This window comes from Papaver somniferum, chromosome 3, assembly GCF_003573695.1.
Source record: "Papaver somniferum cultivar HN1 chromosome 3, ASM357369v1, whole genome shotgun sequence".
NCBI classification, from domain to species: domain Eukaryota; kingdom Viridiplantae; phylum Streptophyta; class Magnoliopsida; order Ranunculales; family Papaveraceae; genus Papaver; species Papaver somniferum.
Genome location: NC_039360.1, coordinates 77,642,062 through 77,661,331, shown reverse-complemented (window position 1 = coordinate 77,661,331; position 19,270 = coordinate 77,642,062). Strand labels below are relative to the sequence as shown.

Genomic DNA, 19,270 nt, shown 5'->3' with positions numbered 1-19,270 from the left:
ACCATTATGTAGATGTTTTTTTACTTTGTAAGCTTAAACTGCAGACTACGTGGACATGAAAATATCCTCATCTCAGTTTGATAAGCTTGTGCCAGCCACAACCAAAGATAACCAGTGAACCTCTTAACACACAATGTGATGGCCTTTAAGGATAAACCAATGCGTCACAAGCTGACACGTGTCAGGATAAAACAAATTCCAATATTTTGCATACATACCCTCCTCCCTCTTTATGAATCCCATCCCATTTCAGAATTCACAACCCAAAAACCACAACCTCAAACTTGTTAGCTACAACTTCTGCATTTCTCTCATCTTATTAGAAAAATGGCAGCAACACTTTCAGGTCCCATGGTTAGTACCTCATTCATCAGAAAACAACCCGTAACAAGTCTTCGTTCAATCTCCAACGTAAGCCAAGCTATGTTCGGGCTAAAATCCAGCCGTGGTGGTAGAATAACCGCAATGGCTACATACAAAGTGACCCTAATTACACCCGAGGGAAAACAAGAATTCGATTGTCCAGATGATGTCTACATTCTTGACCATGCTGAAGAAGTTGGAATCGATCTTCCTTACTCATGCCGTGCAGGTTCTTGTTCTTCATGCGCCGGGAAAGTCACTGCAGGAACGCTCGACCAATCTGATGGTAGTTTCCTTGATGATGACCAGGTGGAAGAGGGTTGGGTGTTGACTTGTGTCGCATACCCACAATCCGATGTCACCATTGAGACTCACAAGGAGGAAGAATTAACTGCTTAATTAGTAGTCCCTTCAATTAATTCATGACATTTTTCATTATGTTTCATTTTAAGACGATATGTGGTTGTGGTGGTGTTTAGAATCCTATCTAAATTTTTCTATTTGTCTTGATTGATTGTCTTATGAGAACATGAGTTATAAGTACTATCAAGTGTGCTATGATAATTCAAAACTTTCATTGGTTTTATATGTGTTTCTGTCTATTCGAATGCAAGCAGCTTATTACGAGCTCTCTTTATATATTTCAAATGTTTCGGTAGAATTATATACCCAAAAATTGGATGCATCCTGGCTTAAACTTAAAAAAGAGCAAGGATGGAACTGGATGCATCTCGATGTAAATTAAAAATAAGAAAAGGTATTTAAAATTAGGTAAGATGAAATTGTTTATATCCTGGTTATTTTTACATTCTCGTCCATCTAAACAGTATCAAATTTTGCATGTCTTTTTCACCCAAAAATTATTGATTTCGGTCTTTTTAACTAATTTTGTGAATTATATAAGTATATCATTGCCATTCTAATATCCAAACTAAATGTTGTGTTGTGCAAACAGTATCATTTTAATTTTTTTTGACCATTCTATTACTTCTAACTGTTCAGTGGTTGTTGTTCGACATAAACCTTATCCTTGTTTCTGTTTGAGCCTAGCTTATAATTATCTTTTACAAATTAATCGAAACTTGGTACCACTTAGGCTCAGTGCACGTGTGTTCCTCAGAGGATGATAAAAAAAGTTCCGATTTCTAGAAACATGTAGGCAGGCAGGCACCAGAGTGCTATATATAATGTGCATGCCTACGTATGTAGACGGTAGTTGAGTAGAATTTCCGGAGAAAAATGCTGCATGTCCTGGACAAAGTTTGGTGTAAAAGAAACGATCAATTTGCATTTTCTCCCTAAACATCAACAGATGTTTTCAATCAAGAGAACTGCTGGACTCACCGAGTGGGCTCTGGACGGAAATCCCGACTAGATATCCAATGATTTTTAGTGTCGTGTAGAGTCTTTTACGGATGTCCAGAATATGCCAAACCGATTAGATTATGATGTGCGCATAGGAACCGGATTGCACCATAATGGGCCGACACCTTTCGCGGTTCTAAGAGCATGTTCGTTTTTTGCTGACTTGGTCAGACGTCAGATCGTTCTTTTCTGACTCGCGATCTGACTTATATCTAAACTCTGACTCGGTTCTGTTTGATCAGGTAATAAAATACCCATGATTCATGGGAACAAACAGCTGACTCATATTTTTGAATAAAATGAGTCAGATCTAACTCAAAAAACAAACATATCGAGTCAAATCCAGATGAGCCAGGTGATTTCAGTCAGATCCAAGCGAGTCAGACCCAGACGGACTCGTTGAGTCAGGAGAAAACAAAAAAGGCGCAAGTTTTTTTTCTTCTTTTGAGCGGTACAGAATCAAATACTATACTGCCTATGCAGGTAGTCCGGTTTCATTTGCAAATACTGTAATAAACTTTGGCATTCACTCTCGTTCTCTTCTAAAACCCTGGCTCTCTCTTAAAACCTAGAAAAAATCTCTGCAAAGAAATCTCTCTAATGGCGCTCTCCTCGCTGCGAGCTCGTCGAGCGCTAGGTTTAACATCTTCTCTTCTTAAAACCCATCGCTCAATTTCTGCTCTCACATCTTCATCTTCCTCTATTTTACAATCCAGCATATTTACTCCATCATCATCAACATCAACTAATGTTCCAATAAACCCTAAAAATGTTCAATCCCATTCGTTTCATTCATCAATACCATCTCTATCATCAAGATCATACAATAACAACAATTATGATGATAAGATAGGACCAGATGAAATTTTGTTTGAAGGCTGTGATTATATGCATTGGCTTATTACTATGGATTTCCCAAAAGATCCTGCACCTACTGCTGAAGAAATGGTTGAGACTTATGTTCAAACCCTAGCTGAGGTTGTTGGAAGGTAAATTAACTTGATCTTTTTGTCATTTTGGGAATTTTTTTTGTTAGGGTTTGGGGTTTAATCTCTGAAAATTAAATCGTTTTCTGAATTTATTTAGTACCAATCTGACTGAGACCCACTTTCCATATCGTATCACTGGTCAATTGAGCTCCATGTATCCAACTTTGTTATGGCATTTTTGGACTGGAAATTGTTGTATGACTGACGATTTATTGGGATAATATCCAAAGTGTGTCACTATAAGGCATAAACTTTACCGTTTTATTCAACATGTACTAATTTTTTGAGAACTCGGATGAGATAATGGGAGTGTATCCCTGAACGGCAGATTACCTATTAGATCTTCGGGAGCTTGATTTTTCTCATTGTAATTTATATTCCGTGTTCGTTCACTTTATTTATTTAGTTCCGGTACTGTTGGATTGGGGTCTGAACCTATAAGAACTAATCTGAATAATTTGATTTCCTCATCCAGTGTGGAAGAGGCGAAAAAAAGAATGTATGCTTGTAGCACCACCACATACCACGGATTTCAAGCTGTTATGACAGAGGAAATGTCAGAAAAGTTCAGAGGTAGAATTTTTGTAATCTTAATTTGTCCTGCAAAGACTGGTTTCTTTGGGTGATACTTATGCAGTGTCTTTATGTAATCAGGTTTGCCAGGAGTTGTTTTTATCTTGCCAGATTCATATATTGATCCAAAAAACAAGGAATATGGAGGTACCATTATTTGACATTTCTCCTTAATTTTTTGCACACTTATTCTTTTCTTTGACTCAGAATAGATTTATTCTGTGGTGTTATCATAGCCTCATTTTTGTACAGCTATTTTGTCATTTGGTAACATATTAAAGTGGACATGTTCAGCTATTAGGCCCATTTGTTGCCTAATACGTCCACTTTTTGCCTAATATACTCACTTTAATCAAATTATTCATGAAGCTGAGTTTATGTGTTTTGGTTTGTCTATTAAATATATATCTATTAAGCTGTAACAAATCTTAAATTCGAGGTAGATTCCTAAGCAGCTCCTACATATTTGTAGACCTGTAGTCTATTATGTGGACGGCACAGGATAGTCTTTACATGATGCATGGGCCATGGCTTCTGATTTTCAGAGTTGATTATTTACTTCAGGATATTTTGGATTCACTCTTTTTGATACTAGTGGACACTTAAACCACTTTATGTGATTTCCTTGGTTGTTACCCTGTCCGTTGAAACATCGTTTATTCGTTTTCTCTTTGTATGTTTATTGTGATTCTCCTGTTATTGTAGGAGACAAATACATCAATGGGGAAATCATACATCGTCCTGCTCCGGCTCACTATGGCCGGGAGGGAGGAAGATTTAATCGAAATGAGCGTCCACGGTATGATAGGCCAGTGCAACAAGGGGACCGACCTTATGATCGTCAATCCCCTATGCAAGGAGATGGTAGAAACCAACCAAATGATCGTCAGGGATTTACGCTAAGAGATCCGCAATTTGATCGTCAGGCCCCTATGCAAGGAGGTGGAAGGAACATTGGGCCACAGCAAGGTTACCCACCACGACCAAATTATGAACAGGGAGGAAGACAACAACCAAATTTTGGGCAGCCGATGGCTGGGCAGCAACCAAATGTTGAGCAGCCAATGGCTGGGCATCAACCAAATACTGGGCCGCCGATGGCTGGGCATCAACCAAATTATGTGCCACCGGCAGGGCAACAACCAAACTATGGGCAGCCAACAGGACAACCCACTTATGGACAGCCAGCATGGCAACAACCAAATTATGGACAGGCGGCAACGCAACCAAATTTTGTGGGAGGAGCACGGGAACAATCAAATTATGGTCAGGCATCAGGTCAGCAATCAAATTTTGGGCAGATGGCAGGCCAACAACCTAATTATGTACATGCTCCAGTCCCAGGAGAGCGTGTAGATGCGGGTTTTGCTCCTGCAGATGATAGAGGAAATTATGCTCCTCAGCAGCGAAGGGAGTATGCACCAGTTGAGCATAGGGGTTTCAGAGGGGATGATACGAATTTCAGTCCATCTCGTGGAGGATTTGGAGGCGAGGCCTCGGGTTTTGATCAGGGTTATTCTGGATCTGGAGCAGGGCAAAAATTTTCAGCCACACAGTCAAATAACATGCAGGAAGAGCAAAGGGGTTACATGGGACAACAAGGCATGAACGGGTATGAACATGTTTTCTAAAATTGTTTCCTTAACATTTTTTGTTAGTAAAATATGCAAAATTAGTAGCGTGTAAGCCATGGTCTTTGAGCTGTATATATCAAGCAGAGTAGCAGTGTGCAAGTCATGACAACAAGGCATGAAGTGAATTTTCATGTTTTCTAAAATTGTTTCCTTAACATTTTTTTTAGTAAAATATGCGAAACTAGTAGCGTGTAAGCTATGGCCTTTGAGCTGTCTATATACATTTAGATATGTAGATATCAAGGAGACTAGCAGTGTGCAAGTCATGACCTTCAAGCTGTATATAAACCAGGAGTAGTTCTGTTGGACATGATACTAATTTTTTGTAATCCTAACTTAAATGTGTTAATGAAAGCTGAAAAATCTTGGATTCCTTGAAAAGGCTAGCACCTTTTGTTCTTGGGGTTATAACTCTTTAGGTTCTTGTTGAGAACATAATGTAAATATGATTGTTTCAAAACTTGTAACAACGGCTATATTGATGGTAGAAGAATTAAAACAGGCTGTTTTTTTTCCAAATGATCATGACATTAGTATCATCAGTAAGGTGGTTAAAAACATGTTCATTTTTGTGCACTAATATATTAGGGATGATTTTTAATTGTATTCTTATTCCTGGTAAAAGGTTATAGTCCTAAATAATATATAATATTATGATATTACTGCTAAATTTCTATGTGTTTGCTTGTACAGGAATAATACGAGGGATCAATGGTAGGAGGACTGAGTGACACTTGAAGAAAGTTCAGTAATATAATTGAGATAATGGTAGCGAATTAGAGTTTTAGCTTACATTAATGATGTGCTCTTGTTCATTAGATGATGGAATTAGGAGCTTTTTGTTATTGTTCTCAAAGTTTTAGCTTACATTAATGATGTACTCATGTTCATGAGATGATGGAATTAGGAGCTTTTTGTTATTGTTCTCAAATCTCAACTGCTTTCAGTTGAGCTAAAACTGTCAGGGGGAGAGTTTCATCAGGTCCTTATTTAGCTTGCTTTGGAGTTTGGGTATGAGAGAAAAACTTCCAGAGATAAATTCAACTGAAATCATTGTATATTTTGAAACAGTTGAATGGTAATGTATAATGTGAGAGTTTGGTTATTATCACATTTGCGTTTAACCTTGCTTGAATAATGCTATGTCCAGGTACATTTTAGGAATGGGATGTCTCTCCTCTCAAATCTCCTCTACAGATCCAAAATCTTAGGCAGTAGTCATTAACTGTCTAATTTTAGTATCAATTAAGAACCACCAACTGTATCAATGATCTCTTTTCCTGAGGAGTTCAATCTGCTAAATAAGAGGAGAGACGGCCACATTCACCATCATTTTTTTTTCCTGGCTGAGATCTGAATATTAGGAACCACTTATTTATAAAATAGAAATTCTATTAGTTAACTGGTAGTATTATTTAAGCTTGTCTTAATCTCAAAATTCAATTCCTGGAAATATCGAAGAAAAAAAACAACAAAAAAGAACAAAATATGCAGGCTGTGAAGGAGAAGTTGAGCGACATTGCTGCCATGCGTAAAGCCAAGGCAGAAGCTAAAGCGGAAGAGCAGGTATACTGTTTTCCGACAAGAAAATATATCTTAACTGAATGTGTCATTAGTTCGGTACAAAGCACATAATAGACATTCGGTGCCATAAAAAAAAAGTGAGTTCCTTTGAGTAATTTATGTATTAATCTATTGCAAACCATAAATTGCAGGAGGAAAAAGATTTGGCAAAGGCAAGAATAGAGGTAGCAAAAGAGATGAGAAAGGCCAAAGAAGCAGAAGCACAAGTTGAACATCACTTGGAAAAAGCTGGCCAAAAGGCTGAGAAAGAATTGGCTAAACCCCATCCTTACCACCAAAACTTAGATAATCCAAGCCCTAACCCTGTCCCTAATACTATGGATGGCCACCAAATGCATCATACAGATCGTGGATCCGGAGCTCCTCCCATGGAAGGACTAGCTGAACCAAGACTTACAAGGGAATTCCCACCGGCCACCAACCAGCACATTTGAGTATTTTGTTTGCAACTCTTATGTTGAATTTTGCTGTGTTTTGTTTTCTTGCTTTTTATGTGCTCATGATGGAAGATTGAGCTTTGTAACGTGCTTATGTTTTCTAGTTGTAGCTTATCAATTGGGTAAACATCAATCATCTTTTATGCCTATTCGTCATAACAAATAGGAGTAAATCTAATACTTGGACTTCTTGTAAATCCTCCTGCACCTGTATCGTACCCCAATAGTTCTACACTGACCGTCGGAATTCCCACGAGGAATCTGCTACATTATGTTCATATAGACCAAAGAGAGCAAGAGGCCGAGAGCACAGATTTTGATCCAAACAAAGCCACTGGTGTCTCAAAATGTTGCATGGAACCTCGTCAAGGCAAGTGTATATCAATGTAGACGGGATCACGGATCTGTTGTGTTTAAACAACAAATGAACAACCAGGAAGATGAAATGATGATAAAAATGGAAAGAAGAAACTCAAATCCGTAAGGAATTGAGACAAATCTGGTTCATGAAGAACGCAGCCAAATAGGTTTTGTTTCATAAATTTCAACTAAGAGGAAAATAATCTCTCTTACACATTTAAGTAGCCAATGGTTAACCCTAATCCTGCCCAACGAACGAGGGACGTGTGGCTAAATCCTATGGACATAAACAATTGAATAACTGACAACAGAATTTAACCAAATACACCTACAGTTCCAGTAATGGCAGCTAAAATGGATAGCCCCCAACTATCACACTGTGACATTGCCTCTCCTTGAAAACGATCCTTGTCCTCAAGGATGAATTTCGGATAATGTGCCTTGATGTCAGAGAGAGCCTCCCAAGTAGCATTTTCTGGAGAAGAGTTGGTCCATTGAAGGAAAACCTGCGTGACCAACCTATTTCCTTGGAGAACTTTTCTGGTGCGTAGAATCTTCTCAGGCAGCATGATGATTGCACCTTCATGATCCACCACCGGAAGGTTGGGGGATGGAATGTGTTTGAGGCCAATATGTTTTTTTTTGAGTTGGGACACATGAAATACGGGGTGTATGCGTGCATGGGAAGGTAGTTCTAACATGTAAGCCACTTTACCCACCTTCTGCAATACTGGAAAAGGCCCGTAGAATTTGGAGGAGAGTTTCAAGTTCTTCCTCAGTGATAGAGAGGCTTGCATGTAGGGTTGTAGTTTGAGATACACCATATCACCTACTTCAAAAGATCTATCTTTTCTGGACTGATCTGCATAGAACTTCATTCTTGCTTGAGCCGTGTGGAGTGATTCTTTGAGAATATCCAGTAGAGAGTTTCTTTCTTTCAAATACGTTTCAACAGCATCAACTGAAACGGTGAAAGAAGGAGGAAATGCAAGGTGGGGAGACACATACCCATAAAGTGCTTGGAATGGAGAAATTTTTATACTGGTATGAAAACTGGTATTGTACCACCACTCTGCAAGGGCTATCCACTGACTCCATTTGCCTGGTTTATGGCCAGTAAGGCACCTTAAATAAGTCTCTAAGCAAGCATTGACCCTCTCAGTCTGACCATCTGTTTGAGGGTGATATGCAGTACTGAGGTTGAGACTGGTACCCAAAGCTTTAAACAGATCCTTCCAAAAGTTGCTTGTGAAGACCTTGTCCTTGTCAGATACAATGGATGAGGTCAAGCCATGTAGTTTGAACACTTCATTGAGGAAAGTATGAGCAACTGAAGCTGCTGTGTAAGGGTGCTGAACAGCCAAGAAATGATCATATTTGGTGAGTATGTCCACAATGACAAGAATCACACTCTTTTTATTGCTGACAGGTAAGCCTTTTATGAAGTCCATGGTGATATGCTGCCATGGATGGTCTGGAATAGGTAGAGGTTGAAGTAGCCTTGCAGCATTAGTGGTGTCACTCTTATTTCTCTGGCACACATCACAGTGAAAGACAAAAAACATTATGTCTCTGTGCATTCCCTTCCAATAAAAATAGTTCATTTCTTTGACAAAGGTGGCTTGAATTCCAGAATGGCCTCCAATCGCAGAAGCATGTAGAGATTCTAAGAGTGATTGTATGACATTTCCCTAGTTCCAATATAGAGTTTAGTTTTGTATCTCAAAATACCTTATGTATAAGTGTAATTTGGAGCACTGTCAGGGTTGAGAAGAAGTTGAGATATGAGCTGGTTGGCGTTGGGGTCATTGATGTAGCTGTTGGTGACATCTTGAACCTAATTTGGAGTAGAAGTTGTTAAAGAATTACAAGTAGTAGTTTATGAGGTTCTTCTGGAAAGAGCATCAGCAACAGTATTCTCCGCTCCCTTCTTGTATTGGATATCATAGTCAAACCCTAAGAGTTTGATTAACCATTTTTGTTGGAAGGTGGTTGTGAGTTTCTGATCCAGAAAGTACTTGAGGCTTTGATGATCAGTCTTGATAGTGAATTTTGCGCTATGTAGATATTGTCTCTATCTTTGCACATCCTGAACTATAGCTAGAAGCTATTTTTATTAAGTGGACAATGTTGTAGCCCTTGGTCCTAATAGCTTGCTGAAGTAAGCAATTGGACTCCCTTATCGGAGTAGAAGTGCTCCAATGCAAGCATCACTAGATAGCATCACTTTCAACTACAAATGGCTTGGTAAAATCAGGGAGATCCAACACAGGAGTATTACTCATTGCAGTCTTGAGGTTCTCAAAAGCAGTAGTAGCAGTTGGGTTCCATAGAAATGAATTCTTCTTGAGAAGGTTAGTGAGAGGTCTGCTAATGGCTTCATAACCCTGCAAAAACTTTCTGTAACAGCCTGTGAGGCCAAGAAAGCCTCTCAAGTATTTGATGGTCTTTGGAAGTGGCCAGTTCTTCATGTATGCAATCTTGTTAGGATCAACACTAACCCCTTCAGCTGTAATGATGTGACCAAGATACTCTTAGGAAGATTATCCAAAGCTGCATTTGGACATCTTAGCAAAGAGCTGATGTTTTCTGAGCAAGGAAAAAACAATCCTGAGATGTTCCAAATGCTCAGTCATGTTGGCACTGTAAATGAGTATATCATCAAAGAAGATCAAAACAAACTTTCTCAAGAATGGTTGAAAAATGTCATTCATTAAAGCCTGAAATGTGGAAGGAGCATTTGTAAGACCATATAGCATCAATTTGAATTCATAATGACCTTGATGAGTTCTAAATATTGTGTTTGAAGATGTCCAAGTCATGGACTCTGATTTGATGATAACTTACTCTTAAATCAATTTTGGAGAAGATTGCATACCCACTTAACTCATCTAGTAATTCATCAACAATGGGTATGGGAAATTTATCCTTGATGATAATGTTATTTAACTTTCTATAATCCACACAAAATCCTTCTTTTTGACCAAGAGAAATGGAGATGCAAATGGATTGTGGCTTGGTTGGATGATGCCAGACTGAAGCATTTCATTAACAATTCGTTCAACTGCTCCTTTCTGAATGTAAGGGCATTTGTAATATCTAAGGTTAACATGAGTAGAATTAGGTTGTAAGGGAATTTTATGGTCCAAGCTTCTTTTAGGAGGTAATTTAGTAGGCTCTTGAAAGATATCTTGAATTTAGTTAACAAGGGTAGTAAAATATCAGGAGTGATGGGTGGGTAAGTAGGTGCAGAAATGGAAAACAAGTGGCCCACAATACCATGAGAAGTGGTTGAAAAAAAATTCTTAACAGCTGCACCACTTATCTGGAGTAGAGAAAGTCTTGGAGCAGTACCTTGTAATGTAACCTTCTTATTTTTGTATCGAAATGAAATACTCAGCTTAAAAAAATTAAAAAGTACATCACCTAGAGTCTTGAGCCAATCTGCACCCAATACAATATCACAACCTCCCAAGGGCAAAATCCTCAAACCTTCCACAAAGGTGTGGCCCTGCATGATCCATTGGAGTTTTGAGCAGATGCTAGTACCGATTGTTTGCTCTCCATTGGAAATTGTGACCATCATTGGAGTAGTTGGTTCAATGCAGCAATGAAGGGAAGCAGCTAAGGCACTGTCGATAAAACTGGTTGTGCTGCCAGTGTCAATGAGTATTTAGACCTTATGTTTGTGAAGGACACCATGGATTCTAATGGCGTCACCAGTGGCATTACCAGTCAAGGCATGTAAAGAAATCTTCATATAAGACTGCACTGGAGATTCTACAACTTCCTCAAAAATTTCTTCCTCCTCTTCAGTGTCCTGTGATTCAGCATTCTCCACTTAAAGCATGAAGATCTTCTACTTGTCTTTACAGAAATGGCCTTGTCTATACACCTCATCACAATTGTAGCATAATCCTTGAGCTCTTCTTTTATTCATCTCCTCTTGTATTAGTCTTTTAATTGTAGGAGTTGTGGGGTTGGATTTTGATGGAGTGTTGAAAGAAGATTTGGGAGTCATATGAGCAGATTTGGGTGATGTAAGACTGGGTTTAGGAGGTTAATTGTTAAATGAATATTGTCTAGTGGAGGTGAAAGGGGTAGTAAAGGGTTTGGTAAATGACTTAGTTGTGGGAGCATCTAAACTGAGTTTCTTCTCTTATAATCTGGCCAAGGAAAAAGCATTTGCTAATGTTTGTGGATAAAACATGGAAACAGATTTTCCTATCTCATCCTTTAAGCCACTAAGAAAACTCATAACAAAATATGCCTCAGTAAGAGATGGGTTCATGTGGAGCATTAAGGCCTTTAGAGACTCAAAATCTTCATAATAATCATCAAATGTGGTAGTCTTGACTTATTGAAACTGCCCACAAAGTTTTCTTTGATTGGGTTTTCAAATCTAGCACATAAGTGTCTAGCTAAATCTTGCCAAGTAATACGTTGCCTATTAACCTGAAAATTTAAAAACCATTTCTCGACCTTACCTTTTAGGTAGATAGCAACAATATCAACCTTCTTATGTTCTTCAATGTCATTCAACTGAAAATACCGTTCGCTTTTCTGGATCCAGCCTCGAGGATTATCGCCATCAAAACGTGGGAATCCAACTTTGGAATACGATGATGGTGATTACCAAAGTTAGAATGATGTTGATGAACGTAATTTGAATCCCATCATCATGTATGTGAGATCCACTCTCATCTTCAGGAAGATGATTATTGTTGGGTTTACTGAATAATTTGATGAGATTTCAATTATTCTCTTGTAGTGCCTCCTTGAAGCTAGCTTTCACTGTATCGATCTGAGTAGTAAGATCCGTGGAAAGGGTTTTGAATTCAGATATGAGTTGAGTGATAGCTGCTGTATTAACATTAGCTTTATCAGAAACCTCTTTGAGAGTCATTGTAGAAAAAAAATTGGGTGGATTGAACGGCTCTGATACCAATTGTTGTGTATAAACAACAAATGAACAACCAGGAAGATGAAATGATGATAAAAATGGAAAGAAGAATCTCAAATCCGTAAGGAATGAGCCAAATCTGGTTCATAAATAACGCAGCCAAATAGGTTTTGTTCAAAATTTCAACCGATGAAAATAATCTCTCTTACACATTTAAGTAGCCAATGATTAACCCTAATCCTGCCCACCGGATGAGGGACGCGTGGCTAAATCCTACAGACAGAAACAATTAAATAATGGACAACAGAATTTAACTAAATACACACACAGTTCCACTAATGGCAGCTAAAATGGGCAGCCCCTAACTATCACACTGTGACAGGATCCAATTGAGACAATAACAAATAATAAAATTAAAAGTTGAGACAATTGTATGCAAAAAAAGCTCCCAGTGGCGCTTAAAGATCAACAAGAACTCACCACAAGACTTAGACCCTTGTATTAACAGCCATGTGGGTTACAGAGTAAACAACTGTATATATACGAGCAAAGAACCTCTACAGAGTAAAATCATCAACTCATAGTAATAGAAAAGAGTAAAATTATCAACTCATAGTTATAGAAAATAACGATTTAACTGGTCGAGTTCTGGCCTTGCAGTGAGATGCTAGCTAGCCACATGATCCTCCAATTCTGTGCCATCTACCAACTGTTTCTCCTGAAAAAATCTCTCCCTTTCAACTCGTTTGGCTGGTGGGGGAGGAATTGTTGTGGCAGCAGCTGGAGGGGGGAGAGGAATTATTGTGGCAACAGCTGGAAGGGGGAGAGGGGGTTCACTTACAGATTCCTTTTGCTCTGAACTTTTGACCTAGCAAAAAAAAAAAACTTTTGCTCTGAACTTGTTGTCGGTCTTATAAGAGGGCGATGAAGCAAACGTTCATGTTCAATTTTTCCTAACAAACTCGCAGATGCTTTTTCCTTGTGGTGGCCTTCTTCAGGTCTCACACAAGCTTTTCCTTTCCGCATTCTGTAAATAATCAATTTGAAAAGGGTAATCAGTTAGTCAACTACGTAAAAACTAAAGCATTATTTTATAGAGATCGGAGTGGTGCTGCCTATACCATATATATACAACAACAAGTGAAATTCATGTGGGTAGAACTACGCAGCATTACAACACTCTGACAAGTGAAAAGGGTTAATCAGTAAGTCAACTACGTAAAACTATAGCATCTTTTTATGGAGATCGGTGTTGTGCTGCCTATACCATACATACAACAACAAGTGAAATTCATGTGGGTAGAACTACGCAGCATTATAGCACTATGACAGAGTCATACTGTTCTGTTCCAAACTGTTTTCACCTATTGCCCAGCTGTCAAATGTATTAGGTGTTTTACCTAGACGATATCCAATTTAGTTACCCTTCGTCACTTGTTCTACTTGTAACGATCTTACTTTTTAGATGCATATTAAGCCCAACACCACACATCTGTATTAATTCGTTCACAACTTCACATCAGTAACTTTTATGTATGGAAGTGACTACTCAAACTCATTATGCTGATTTAATTTTCTAAAATATCACTTTTACTTACTGTTCGAGAGCCAAATTGTGGTTCTTATAAAAATATCATGAAACCATAAATTTGGTGATCCTGATGACCCGGGTTTAAAGAGCTTTCTCAAGTTCTTCCCCTAAACTTATATTCCTAAGAAAGTGATTTTTGGTTTCAAAAGTTCTATTGTGAGAGTTTTCTGTAGGAATATATGTACACTTAAATCTTATTTTGAAGGGCAAACACCAAAATAAATTTTTGCATGGTTACGGCTTAGAAACTTTTCCCGTCAAAGGCAATCACCCAATTATCTCATAATCAAGAGCAATATGAGTAGGTTGTTCAGAGGGAATTGATAAGAAATTGTAGCATGAAAACGTACCTACGGACAAGTTGGTACGCCTGTTCCTCTTGATCTTCCTCCTCCATTTCTTCACAGAGAAAGGGATTGGAAATAGATGCAGCACGAACTGCAAGAAGTGTATCGTGTTTGACAAGTACTTTCTCGAGCTGGTCGTTCAGTTCAATTGCTTGTGAAACCACATTCTCGTTCCTGCATAAATGGAAGATACACGTGATCAATATGAAACAATAACAATAAACAAGTTATCGATCAAAAAAAACAACAGGTTTGCTATCAGCTTGCTTTAAGATTATTTAGTTGTTAAATATTCACATTTCAAAGTCAGGAAGGAGCTCACTGGTATAATCTTCAATAAATTTGGATGGAAATTCATCCAATATAGAAATCAATCTAAAAGAATTCAACTTTGAGAAAAAAAATCTATTTTTAAAAAATGAAAATTTTAGACGATTGATTATCGTCCACTCCAGTATTAACAACCTTTGGCGCTACTTTCTGAAAAGGTGTCGAAGATGTGGAACAATGGATGTGCTGAATATAGTGAACACAGCTTTTTATATAATTGAAAGAAACCTGAATTCGGGATTCTAGGTATTCCTCATTATCAATTTGAGACAATGTTAAGATCCAGTATTTGAAGTTGTTTATTACTGATGCTTTTTATCAGACATACTCCATATGATTAATAGACTTCTTATTCTTAACCAATTGAAAACTGTAAATACAGCTTCATCGAAAGGGAAAAACGAAACGGGAAACAGAAAATACAGTATCGTTAAAAACTTAAAATGGAGACACTTTATGGACCTGTAGATATAGTTTACCATAACAAGGTCTACATATGTCTTCCATCTTAAAAAGAAAGATACAGAAAGTAATCTATGACTTTTTGGCATAACGAATTGTAATTGCAAAAACGAAATGACTTTACCCACAGGTTAGCACAAGATGCATTACTCGCTGCTTTTGAAATGAACACTGATCCACAAGATCCAGTGTGAACTCATCATTTGCCCCCTAAAAGATAAAAGGCAACCATGAAAGTAAAGGAAATGCATACAGTGTTTGTGAAACCGCTACATTCATGGACAGTTTGGGTTAGGAGACAGGGAATTAAGTATGCATATGCACATGTAATTTCCAAATTAGCATGCGAGCAGAAAATTGTGTGCATTATTAAAAAACTGGATCCTTATGAGCATACAGTTAACACATAAGTATACTACAATCTACTGCGTATCCAGCACGAGAGAAGTATATTTCAAAAAATCATTTAAAACCCAACGTAAGTCTGCACAAGTTGAAGTTAATCAGCATAACATCTGCAGAAGGAGGTACTTGATGTTAACTACGAATCAATTTAGGGAGTTCCAAAACTGATGGCGCTTTCTGTATCTTTTTGTCAGTAATTTATGTAGGGGAGCTTCAACCTAAGCTTGGGTATCACCGCCTACGACTTTACCACCCTACTAGAGAGGCAGATTTACTTATTCTTTGCTTACAATATGGATTATGTCGATAATGTGAACCACAGAACTAGTGCTGGTTAACTAATGCGACGACTAGTTTCTAGAGTATCATTTGACCAACAACTACAGTTTCACACTGAAGAACAAACACAAGACCATCAAAATAATATTAGAGGCTCATCCTTTACATGGCATGATCACAATATTGGCTAGTCAAGATTTTACTTGCTCATAATACTAGATTAAAAAGCTCAGGAATGAAGATAGTGGAGGCAGAAAAGTGTAACGATAGGATCTACTGTCATGCAATTAAAAGCAACAACTCCAATAGAAAATAGAAGAAGAAAAAAAGTTTGGTCAACATGGTCCCTGTCCCTAGATATTCAACTTCAATTATCTCACCACATTCTAATTAGCCTTATTGTGTAACTGATCTAACATTTCATCCCTATGACTGGGAGTGCTAGCCTTGATAGAGTTTGTGAGTAGGAAGGATAATTCTTAATGTGTTCGACAAGGAGAAACATAGATCAAAGTTAGGATGAAGTAAGTGGATCAATATGAACCCATTAAGGAGCATAGGTGCACCTCTCTAGAAAGGTGGAAGACATACACCAGGTTATAAACAAAAATACCAAATATATTAGAAGTCCATGAATCAATTCACAAGCTTGAGTAGCAAAATCATTTGTAGGAAGCCCATTAAATAACAAGCATGCAAAATAGAAAGAGTAGGGAAACACATGATTGATAATAAATTGGTAACGACTAATGTAACTAACGTCCTGATCTCCAATTGTAAAGTCTGACAGTACAATAGGTTGACAATTTTAAAGCCTACATGATGTCTGTCTGACTCCTTACCTCAGGACGCCGAGTATCAATAGCATCTAGCACATCTCTCAGAACGTCCAGAGCAGCACTAGCCTTTTGGATTATACTGCAACATATTGAAATCGGTATAAAATCAGACAAGTTATTACTTGTATAGCGTTTTTTTTTTCTTCATATATACTTGGTTACACCAAGTTGAACCTCGCAAACTGGAAGGCATACAAAAATTGTTTGACATTCTGTACCAAGTACCAACATATTCAGAAACCCCATAGTAGCAATTACCAAGAATGACACTTCATTAAAGAAGAATCCCGGAACAGAAACAAAAGATAAAGAAACATAGCACGGAAAGCATTTTCTATGGGTTTGACCAAGATATAAAGTCAAAAGGCGAAAGCGTCGGTCAAATCCTCAAATACATAAAGATTTTCAAGGAGGTAAATATTTTTTAAATCTGCTAAGTTGTTCCTTTAGTACCCAGTTTACTCTACAGCCCCGGTACAATAGCATTGAAGAAGGTTTAGTTTCTCTGTTAGGCACAATGTACAGCATAACAAAACACGACGATCAAAAATAAATATTGAGCTGGCAACTAACTTTATAATATGATGCTATGCGAAATACAAGGGTTGGACTCTTTGAATAAGTTGTACTGACACAATCAGATTGACGGAAAACAAAAAGAAAGATGATGGGATTTTATTACCTAGATTCGGATGAGTTCTGTGAACCTGATTGTTGAGCGACGACCCCTTTACGGTTAGGAGACAGAGGTTTCACTTGAGATAAGCTACCGTTGGGTGCCACTGAGTAGGATCTACAGGGGAGATGGTAGGTCTTTGAGGAAACTGTATACCCGCATTCTGGAAATACAAAAAGAAAGCATAACTACATTGTACTCTAGTAAACTGCCGAGAGGTTCTTTAACCCAAATTTACTTGACTCAAGATTCAAGAGAGCTCAGCCATCATTCATTTGTACCTACCACCAACTCAGAATATGCAGCATAATACTGAGGGAACTTTCCTAAAGCTCCACCAAGTGATGCTTGTGTGGCATCGAGAAGACGACATATGTTTTCATGTACAGGCAGATCCTTCTGTAAAAGAGTAGAAAACTTAAATAAAGTATTTCAATGATGTCCAAAAAGCAGGAAAGGTTCCATAAGTTAGCATTTTAAAATCCACTAGAAAGCTGGCCAACCTTTTTCTTCACTATCTTCACCAGAATAGGAAGAATTCCCATATCAAGGACGTGCCTGTGTATATGTTCTCCACAGTTATTAATCAACACTTCCAACAACTGCGAGACATGAAAGATTTACATGGTCACATATGAAATAATCTTATTAGATAAATATTTCATGGAGATAAATCCATAACATTGAGACGGAAGAGAGACGATGCAGTTTTGTTTTCCCTCATAAACCCATAAGTGAAGTCCAACACTTCATGTTTCTAGATTAGTCTAGATTCATACAATTGTGATTGAATTCCTAAATACTAACTACACGTATTTCAGTGAGTCTATTTACTTATTAAGATGTTCAATGTACACCTGAAAACAATGTACTCAAGCAATTTTAAACCCTCATTTAAGGAGATAATTCATATGGCTATCACATTCAAGATTTTCTAGACAATTTTTTTCCATCAGTTGAAAGACACAATTAGTCATCCTCACATGAAACATACAGAGAATGCACCAACCATTACAGTATAAAGCTGAACATTTGAGTTTTTATCTCCCAATCGCCGTGTAATGACTTTTATAACATCTCTAGCCTCCCTGCACATCCAACAAGAAAAGAAAATCACCCAGAAAGTGAATGAGTATCAGTATTTCTAAAATTGGCAAAGAGTGAAAATTTCATACCCTTGGTCATGAGCAACTAGTTCACAGATTTCAATGTTTTTAATCCAATCCATTTCTGTCAGTTTATCACTTGTTGCCAAATTAACAAGCTCACTTGCCATTTCTCCTTACTTCTAAAGATCAAATCTAAGAGAAACAAACAAAAATAAATGTTCAGAACTTAAATTCAACTGATATGGTGTTGGAAATTTTGGGTTAAACAAGAGGATGAAAACAGAAACAGAAAATGGTGTACCCACTTCAAGGCTCTTTCGATTCTTTTAGACAATAATTCGACCTTTCCCAATAAATTTGGCGAGTACAAACGGTCTCTCGAATTATGCCTTCAGGATTCAATGAAGCCCTAACACCGTAATCGAATTCAAGGATTGTACTTCCTTGACCCGACCAAGAATCACACTGTATAAGGTTCTGATGATGCTTTTTAGAAAAGAAGAAAACATATTGTTTTTGATGTATTGGAATGGGAGAACATCTTCGCTACTTATAATGATATTCATGCCTGTTGGTAGTGTCGTTTCATCACCAACAGACGCTTCCAAAAGCCATTAATGGTGGCTTATGGGAAGAGACGCGTCTGTTCAATTTTGAATGGAAACTTCTAGGTTTTACAAACTTCAGGTCGATCACCGTATAACTCTGCGTAGCGGAAAACCTTGAAAATATCCAACATATGCATATTTATTCTACACATTATAAACAAAATTACACTAAAGAACAGAAAAACAAAAACAAAAACAAAAAAAATACAGTAATGAACACAAACTGCAGAAAAGAGTTAATTCAGATCTCTACATAACTAGTAGAGTAATTATAGAAAAACCCAATGATTGAGACTAAGATTTACTTACCTTGGACCTGAGTTACAGACAGATAGATAGTTCTTCTTCTTCTACCAGACTCTGCAAGATAGATAGTTCTTCTTCTTCGTCTGTTCGTTGTTTTTTTTTTTTTTTTT

General features: G+C 37.6%; 3 protein-coding genes and 1 pseudogene across 3 annotated transcripts; 3 read left to right on the top strand and 1 right to left on the bottom strand.

The window, feature by feature from the left end:
- Window positions 1-232: 232 nt before the first annotated feature.
- On the top strand, window positions 233-951 carry LOC113356573 (ferredoxin). The gene has a single exon (XM_026599745.1). It carries the CDS (start codon window positions 328-330, stop codon window positions 760-762), a length of 435 nt encoding a protein of 144 aa, XP_026455530.1. The 5' UTR covers window positions 233-327; the 3' UTR covers window positions 763-951.
- A 1,289-nt stretch (window positions 952-2,240) lies between these two features.
- LOC113356571 (multiple organellar RNA editing factor 1, mitochondrial-like) lies at window positions 2,241-6,035 on the top strand. The gene is made up of 5 exons (XM_026599743.1): window positions 2,241-2,717; window positions 3,193-3,290; window positions 3,372-3,437; window positions 3,996-4,902; window positions 5,618-6,035. The coding sequence occupies exons 1-5, from the start codon at window positions 2,329-2,331 to the stop codon at window positions 5,640-5,642; spliced, it is 1,485 nt and encodes a 494-aa protein (XP_026455528.1). The 5' UTR covers window positions 2,241-2,328; the 3' UTR covers window positions 5,643-6,035.
- A 303-nt stretch (window positions 6,036-6,338) lies between these two features.
- On the top strand, window positions 6,339-7,123 carry LOC113361387. Its single transcript, XM_026604640.1, has 2 exons — window positions 6,339-6,490; window positions 6,640-7,123. Exons 1-2 carry the CDS (start codon window positions 6,413-6,415, stop codon window positions 6,940-6,942), a joined length of 381 nt encoding a protein of 126 aa, XP_026460425.1. The 5' UTR covers window positions 6,339-6,412; the 3' UTR covers window positions 6,943-7,123.
- A 5,568-nt stretch (window positions 7,124-12,691) lies between these two features.
- Window positions 12,692-19,202, bottom strand: LOC113361386 (annotated as a pseudogene).
- Window positions 19,203-19,270: the final 68 nt, after the last annotated feature.

What these genes read in the sequence shown, in the direction of transcription:
- LOC113361387 (XM_026604640.1), top strand. Translation starts at nt 6,413, where the DNA reads ATGCAGGCTGTGAAGGAGAAGTTGAGCGACATTGCTGCCATGCGTAAA. An exon ending in AAGCTAAAGCGGAAGAGCAG is followed by an intron (nt 6,491 to 6,639) that starts GTATACTGTTTT and finishes CATAAATTGCAG; the next exon opens with GAGGAAAAAGATTTGGCAAA.
- LOC113356571 (XM_026599743.1), top strand. Translation starts at nt 2,329, where the DNA reads ATGGCGCTCTCCTCGCTGCGAGCTCGTCGAGCGCTAGGTTTAACATCT. An exon ending in AATGTCAGAAAAGTTCAGAG is followed by an intron (nt 3,291 to 3,371) that starts GTAGAATTTTTG and finishes TTATGTAATCAG; the next exon opens with GTTTGCCAGGAGTTGTTTTT. An exon ending in AAAAAACAAGGAATATGGAG is followed by an intron (nt 3,438 to 3,995) that starts GTACCATTATTT and finishes CTGTTATTGTAG; the next exon opens with GAGACAAATACATCAATGGG.
- LOC113356573 (XM_026599745.1), top strand. Translation starts at nt 328, where the DNA reads ATGGCAGCAACACTTTCAGGTCCCATGGTTAGTACCTCATTCATCAGA.